General features: G+C 31.2%; 1 protein-coding gene across 1 annotated transcript; it reads left to right on the top strand.

Moving 5' to 3' along the window:
- The first annotated feature begins 3314 nt into the window (after positions 1–3314).
- LOC107901491 (protein STRICTOSIDINE SYNTHASE-LIKE 3) lies at positions 3315–6561 on the top strand. The gene is made up of 4 exons (XM_016827568.2): positions 3315–4032; positions 4289–4564; positions 5436–5603; positions 5948–6561. The coding sequence occupies exons 1-4, from the start codon at positions 3704–3706 to the stop codon at positions 6348–6350; spliced, it is 1176 nt and encodes a 391-aa protein (XP_016683057.1). The 5' UTR covers positions 3315–3703; the 3' UTR covers positions 6351–6561.
- Positions 6562–8391: the final 1830 nt, after the last annotated feature.

Raw genomic sequence — 8391 nt, 5'->3', positions numbered from 1 at the left:
AGATCTACCTTGCGCCCAACCATACCTCAACCGAAACAAAGCTTCATAGACTATGGCTTGCTTCCTTCCTTCCACGTCGATGAACTTCTTTAAAGGCTTCTCCAAATTTATTTGGATTCACGGAGGGCAAACTTCCCGGCCCCCTTCCTCATTCATCATGAAGTTATCGATCCTTAACAAGCTTCCTATGGCTCTTTTAAATTTTTGGAGTACATCAACATCGAAATATTCGATGGATAAGAGAAAGCTTGTGAAGCTCGAAAATTAGGTCGTCTCCACTTGCACCAATGAACCACAACCCTTGTTTGATGACTTCATCATAAATTTGCGTGCAAGTAAACAAACCAGGAAATAATCCTGGCCTAAGTGGACTTGAATATCAAGAAATGAGATCCCACTGTGCTTCCAAACACTTTGATTATCAAAGCCTGCTCCCACCTCTTTCTAACCTGTAGCTTCTCCCTTTTCGTCAAGTGGACATGAATGTCGCCTTTTGGATCCACTTTGATTATCTCGGCCTCATCACTTTCCTCCGGTTTCGTTTCTATATCTTTTTCATGAGGTTCAAAGGAACTTTGCTCTGGAATTTGGATTGTATCAGTGTATCCTTGTACGACTTGGGTTTCTCCAAACAACCAAGGGGCTATGGCTCTCTATAACCATCTAGATCCTTGGTTTGCTTAACGCTTTTCTGCTGCTCACCATACTCGTTTATCGGCCGGGACACTGCATACTTTTGAGCTCATTAGGTCCCTGCCTTGTTCCCTCTACTTCGATTTATCAACCAGTAACTGGTGAATTTATTCCGTTAAATTTCTATGAGCTTATGGCAACTTCATTTGCAGAATTTGAAACATGTACTTGCAGGTTGCAACATGATTTTCTTTTGCATAACTCAGTTTTAAACTTCTGATTCACTTTTACTGTGTAATATGTGGGTGAATGTAGCCTTTCCCTATCTTATTAATGGGGTGTAAATTAAATGAGTGTTGGATCATCAAAGGGCTCGTAATGCTTGCTTGTGCTTCAACTGGATCTGAAAAAAAAACCAATGGCTTTTTGTATCTGAAACTCAAGTATATGTTGAGTACGCTTTAATCATTATTGTATGAAATGCTCCCATGTTTTCGAATTAACTTTCTTCATCTATCAGCATGCATCAACCAAAGGTGTCATAGCAAACTTTTTTTTTTAATTTAAGATTAAATTCACAAAATATTTTATTGTTGAAGGATAAATTTACCTTGCCAATAAAAAAGTATCATATTAAAAGAGTAATTAATGGTGTAGTTTACTTCATTTGCTTTTTAAATTTTAATAAAAAAGTAAACTATTTTTAATAAATTTTAATTTTTTTATTTTTTAAAAATTTTAAGAATTTTTATTTTTATCATTTTCATGACATTCTTTTTAAAAAAAATTGAATTTTAAAATTATTTGTTAACCTAACATATAACATAAAATAGTATTACACTAACAATAAAATATGTATGGTGTGTTACGTTAGTGTTGTTAAAAATTTAACAGTGTAGCCATCATTTCTGTTAAAAGAAACAACAAATGATTCAAAATAAAGGTTGTGAGTGAAATTAATCCAAACGAAAATAACAAAGATACGGGCATTAAAAGTCAACTTTATTATTACTAGATTACGTCACTCCCACAATTTGGATGAAAAAAAAAGGTAACAAATTTATTTATATGAAATCAATTTAAGTTTTAGTTGAAATGGTTAAGTTGAAGTCGATGTCTCGTTTGGTTATTAATGTAATAAAAAAATTATTTATTACATATGTATTATAATAGTTAGACATAAAATAAAGTATAGTCACTAAAAATTTAAACTTGAAATTAGAGAGATGAATAAAAATTCTTGTAAAAAATAAGATTTCTTCAAAATAAGCAAAAAAAAATCTTCTCTTTGCTAAAAATAAGTCATGGGAAGGGCTAAATATTACCAATTAAATTAATTTATTGTTAAACTATATACTAAAATATGCATAAAAAAATAACACTCCTACCAAACATAGGTGTTTTTAATTTCAAATTCCACTATAGTAATATTTTATAGAAATATTTTATATTAAAAAAATTAAAAAGATAAAAATACTCTTGTATTAATATTTGTTATTTTGTAAAAGAATAAAAAAATAGTTTTAAGCAGACTTACTAATATTCAATTGACTTGTGATATAAACTTAATAGTTCAATATAAAACTTAAATTATAATATAAATGTCATACCGAATTTTCAGCCATTTGATTCTCTCTTACTACTTTTTTTTAATCTTTCATGTCCATTTTATTATTATCGAGATTCGTAATTATCCCTTTCAACAATATTACCGCTACTACTTAAACCTTAATTCTTTCTTAAAAGTATAAGATACCGAATCTTACAATTTTTTTAACTCATGAAAAAAAAAACCTTATTCTCCTATAAACTTTTCATTGATCATCCAAACATTTGTCAAAAACAAATTTTCTAAGAGCTCATTGGGCCACAGCCCATGAAACCTGTACGAGTAATAATAGACAAGGCCCAAGTATATATATTACTGAATCGTATATCGTATAGCTAGGTAACATTTAAATTTAAATAAATGGAATAATTTTTTAATAAAATAATTATTTTGTTTAAAATTAGCGAGTAATATTTAAAGGAAAATTATCTCCCACGGACAATAATAGCTGCTCTCAGGAATTTTGGGACATTCCAAATTGGTGAAGGAAGATTTCCTTTAACAAATAGCAAAATTGATTTTTTTTTCGATTTTTTTTTACTCTTTAACAAAAAAGAATAAAAAAATATGCAATAGAAAGGAAAAACTCTAATTAATACAAAATTTAAAAGCATGGTAAATAAATCATTTTTAAATCAATAAATTTAAATAAAAATGAAGTAATTTACAAATTTCCCTATGAAAACCTATTTTGACTTAATATTTTTTTTTAAAATACCAACATTATCACTATTAACTCTTAATAACCCAATTTTTTTTGGTTTTATTTATATATAAATTAGATAGATTAGATTTTAATTTTGTTGTTATAAAATAAAATTTACATTACTACAATTATTTGTTCGTGACTTACTAATTTTTAGAATTTTTTTTATGAATAAACTAGCAGATATGTAACTATGATTTTTTTTATTATTCAATTATGAAAAGTTACAAAATAATTATTAATTATTAGTATTTCTTTTTTCATTTAACTATAAAAATAAAAATTAGTCACTTAATTATTTAATTTTATCTTTTTTTTATTATCAGTTAGATGAGTTAAAAATGAAAACACCTAAAATTTTAAAATGATTAGATGACAAAAATAAACAAAATTAAATAATTGTAGGACTGAAATGATAAAAAAAAAATCATTCAACTGAAATTGGTTATTGCAACATCGGTTTTGACAACACTCACCTGTCTCATTAAAACAGAAAAAAAAAAAAAAACCCTCACCTGCCTCATTTCAGTATCTACCAATTACCAGAAACTAGAGGCAGCAAAAATGAGATCTACCTAACACTCTATCCGTCCTTCAAAACATACAAACAAAGGGGTTGTTTTCTTGATTGCAAGAGAAAAGCAATCTTTTTGGACACCCAAGTGTGGTTGAAGGCTTAAACATCAGCTGAAGAACTGATACTTTTTCTGTTCCAAGCTTTGCTTTTGTGCCGTATTTCCTCAAAATTTCTAGCGATGATTCCAATTGGGTTTCTGGGTTTACTGTTTTTGCTGCTCGCTCTATACTGTGGGACAGACCCTTTTAAGCACAGTGCAATCTCTGAATTTCCTGACTTTGAGTCTTACAAGGTGGATTTGCCTCCATGGGAACTAGTTCCGGCAGACAGGGACAAGGATAATTTGCTTCAGAAGTCAGAGATTAAGTTCTTGAACCAGGTTCAGGGCCCTGAAAGCATAGCATTTGACCCACTTGGTCGTGGCCCTTACACTGGTGTTGCTGATGGTCGAGTTCTCCTCTGGGATGGTCAAAACTGGAAGGATTTTGCTTATACTTCCAGCAATAGGTGAGTTATCTAGTTCTTGCTAATGGTTTTTTCTTTTTCTTTTTCTTTCTTTTTACCTTCCATTGTGATAGTTTTATGTGTGTGTGTGCGCGCGCGCGCGCGCGCAGAATTAGGTTATGTTACATAGCTGTACTTTGTTAGAAATTCCTATGGAAAATTTGGGGATGGCTGCCTTCATGAAGTGATGTCATATGATTGAATAATGTGTGAAGTATAACTCTTATAATCTTTTACCATGTGCAATTTGGGATTTCAGGTCTGAAATATGTAATCCCAAGCCATCACCACAGAGTTACCTGCCAAATGAGCATATCTGTGGCAGGCCTTTGGGTCTCCGGTTTGATAAGAACACTGGTGATTTGTACATTGCTGATGCATATTTGGGGCTGTTCAAGGTGGGTCCGGAAGGCGGATTAGCAACACCACTTGTAACTGAGGTAGATGGGGTGCCCCTGAGGTTTACCAATGACCTTGACATTGATGATGAAGGAAACATATATTTTACTGATAGCAGCAGCAAATTCCAGAGAAGGTAGGTTTCTGACAATAATTTTCTAAGTTGTGGACTAATGTCGTTGAAATTCGTAGTGCATTTGAAAAACGTATGAACTATTGAAGATTTTATTAGATCACAAAGGCATTCAAATGCCACCTATTTTCTAGGACATGGAAGAAGATGCAAAAGATGCTGTCATATTTTTTTTTCAACAAAGCTGTTCTATGGAACAGACTTTGGCTGTGGGGAGGAATGTTCAAATCCTGTCAAGACTAGAGAGTTCTCCACGAAAGTGTTATTTGACTTTGTCGATACTTCCCCTTTATATTATGTCTTAATAATGAGTGGAAGTCATTTGATTCCCCATGCAATATGTGTTCTTTGATTGCATGCATGAGCCTTGGGGGTCACATGATACGGCATGTCCGAGAATCACTTACATGCCTGATGGCCCCTTAAATTTAAGTTACTGTTGCATTGCATTTGTGCTTACACCCAGGGATGGGATTTCTTTTCATGCATGGTTTATGGATTTTGACACCACCCTTGTCAATTTGTATAAATATAAGGTAATTAAATGATTCCAACTGTAACTTACTATTTTAGTTTTGAGACTGCTGGTAGTGTTTATTGGAAAGAAGACGTAGAAATCTCGGTATACTGAAAATTTTGTGTTCTAATCATTGATATATTGAAACTCTTCTGTAAATCCCTACATAAAAAATCGGTTTAAGTTAGTTATACTTGTATTGATTGACATGTGAACCTTTAAGACTATATTTGCAACTTCTGCCAGTGGAACGGAGCAAATTTTCTGTTTACTTCGATCATGTTTCACTCTACATGAAAGACCCCATGATGTAGAATGAAGATTATTGGTAATTGGCACTGACAATGTAGCATTCAGGAACTTCATGCAGCTAGTTTTTTCTTCGGAGAATAGTGGGAGGCTTCTGAAGTATAATCTTTACACAAAGGAAACTGCTGTCCTTGTCAGGAATCTCCAATTTCCGAACGGTGTATCCTTAAGCAAGGATGGTTCTTTTCTCGTATTTTGCGAAGGATGTCCGGGCAGGTTTGCATGCTTCTACATGTACTCAAATATTGCTGTGTTAGATCTGCACGTGCTATAGCCTTTAAAAACACTTTCATTTGGATTTATATACAATGATGATTTTTCACATTGCTTGAACCCATTTTGCTTCAACACATGACATATTGCTTTCCATGAATGTCAAAAGATCCTGTTTAAAAAAAGATAACCGCAATTGATGATTGTAGATTTTATTTTTCTTTACCTTTATCATTTCCTTGTAAAAATGCCAGGATTACAGAGGCAAAGTAGATTAGTTCTTAATAGTTATAGTACAACTTTTAACTGTTGCTATGTGATGATTTGATATTATGTTAAATGCACAGATTACTCAAGTACTGGTTGAAAGGTGAGAAAGCAGGGAGTACTGAGGTGTTTGCCATCTTACCAGGATTTCCGGACAATGTCCGAACAAATAAAGAAGGTGAATTTTGGGTAGCAATTCACTGTCGCAGGTTCACGTATGCTCATATAATGGGATTATATCCAAAACTCAGGAAATTCATTCTCAAGCTCCCTATATCTGCAAAAATTCAATACCTGCTTCAGATTGGCGGTAAGCTGCACGGAATTGTTGTGAAATACAGTCCAGATGGAAAGCTGTTGCAGGTTTTGGAGGATAGTGAAGGGAAGGTTGTGAAAGCGGTTAGTGAAGTCGAAGAGAGGGATGGCAAGCTCTGGCTAGGGAGTGTTCTTATGCCCTTTGTGGCAGTTTACAACTTGGCTTGAGTTGGGAGGCAGAAGGAAAAATAAAGAGTTAGCAATGGTGTTTTATGAATGTGGCAAATCTTCTCTTAGCCATCGTTTTCACTATGAAGAAAAACACAAGAATGTTTTCTAAGTCTATACATGTTATTGGCAGTGGGGCTGTATTACTTGGATTGCAAGTATTTGGATAAAATTCTGCTGAAAAGAAAGTATTTGGGTTTTTCCATTTAAATACTTCAGTCCATAATGATTTTTAGTTTTTACAAGTAGAACATATTCTTAAATTTATCTTGGAAACGAAGTATCAAATGTAAGACACATAGCCAAAGATTTTAAGAAAAAACTACTTGAAATCACCAATATGGACATTTATAACTACCATTCCTAATCTTAGTGTTAGTTATAACTACCAGTTGTCCACATGTATGTTTTGATTAAAATTGTTTGAATTTTTAATTGTTGAGCACATTTGGTTGGTGATAAGAGATTTGATCTTTATGGAGTTTGATGACCAGAAAATTTTTGTCAATATGCTCTATTGAATATTTATTTGATGGATACTTTTGCGGAACTAGAATTTCATATTGATTGTAATTTAACATGACAAGTTGTACTTATTTATTGATGGCTTTTATTGTCTCTTTCTCATTTCAATAGCTTTTGACACATTAATGAAGAGAAGTGTTGGAAAATTTATTTATAAAAAATGATTTATTGAACAAAACCAAACTTTTTTTCGGATATTTATATTATCAAATTTAATATTTGTGTTTCCAAGCTAGGGAGATTCATCATATATTGGATCTATCGTCTAAATTCTTTTGGCTTTTAATAAGATGATCTTTTCTATTATTCTCGAACCCTCCGATGTTAAAAGTGAACTTTTTCAAGAATTGTACATAAAACGAAAACCGAAACTTTCCAATGGGAAAAATCAACCGAAAATCTAAAACAAAAAATTCAAACTGACAAATTTAAATTATAATTGTCAAGGAGTATGTAATTAACTCACAAATTTTTCTCACAAGTACTTACTAATAATAGAATTTATTTGAATTTAAGGAATTAACTCAAATAAGTTTTCTACTAAAATTCAGTAGAATATGTTTGTATATTTTCTTATCATTTTTGGCAGCCTCTTAATTAATTTATATAGAGAAAAATAATAATAAGAGTTCTACTAGAATAGAAAGAGAGAGGAAAATAATATATTAATAGAATACCAAGGTTCTACTAAAATTCGTCTGGTGGGCAACACACACTAGGATTCTGTAGCACCCCTTATTGTGTAATTTTATTGGGTCTTTCATGTATTGAGTACAATTATATGTGTAGTTTAGCTTTAAATTAAATTAAAACAAACTTGTATAATTATCCAATTCAATAATTAATTTTCTATTTTCAAAGTATTTTTTAATTAATTAATTAAATTAGGTTTTTTTTCAACCCAATTCTAATATTGTCAAAATTAAGATGACTTTATATATTTATAAAAATATGTTTATATTATTTTTAATTATATATATTTTGTTGGGTAATAAATTACATAATATATATACATATATAGCATAATATAAAACATTACAAACTTAAAGAAAAAAGATTGGGTTGGGTTGAGCTTGGGCCTTGAACATTTAAATCCAAGCCTAGCCCATTTTTAACAAGCTTATTTTTTTGTCTAAACTCATTTTTCGAGTATTATACTTTTACCTAAATTCTCCTAAATTTTGGGCGAGCCCTCGGGCTTGGATAAGTAACCCGATTCATAAATATATCTAATTGTAGCGTTTTGTGTGCCTTGTGCAACTTTTGGTTGGCTTCACTATGTAGAGATTCCACTTTTATAATAATTGTTTTGATCGCCTAGTTAAAAAAAAACATATTATATAATGATATCTCATATCATATCATATACAATATATTAATAGTTTATATGTATAAGCATTAATATTAAACATTACAATATTATGTGATACTATATGTTTTATTATAATCTATAATATAATAACAGTTATATTTATACATGTGCATTAATAGTTTTTGTCATGGTTATCTACTACAT

This window comes from Gossypium hirsutum, chromosome D09, assembly GCF_007990345.1.
Source record: "Gossypium hirsutum isolate 1008001.06 chromosome D09, Gossypium_hirsutum_v2.1, whole genome shotgun sequence".
In the NCBI taxonomy this organism is placed as follows: Eukaryota; Viridiplantae; Streptophyta; class Magnoliopsida; order Malvales; family Malvaceae; genus Gossypium; species Gossypium hirsutum.
The sequence above is the reverse complement of the archived record's forward strand: the minus strand, read 5'-3'. Positions and strand labels throughout refer to the sequence as shown.

Coding starts and splice junctions, on each gene's coding strand:
- LOC107901491 (XM_016827568.2), top strand. CDS start 3,704: ATGATTCCAATTGGGTTTCTGGGTTTACTGTTTTTGCTGCTCGCTCTA. Junction 4,033..4,288: donor GCTTATACTTCCAGCAATAG/GTGAGTTATCTA, acceptor TTGGGATTTCAG/GTCTGAAATATGTAATCCCA. Junction 4,565..5,435: donor AGCAGCAAATTCCAGAGAAG/GTAGGTTTCTGA, acceptor TGTAGCATTCAG/GAACTTCATGCAGCTAGTTT.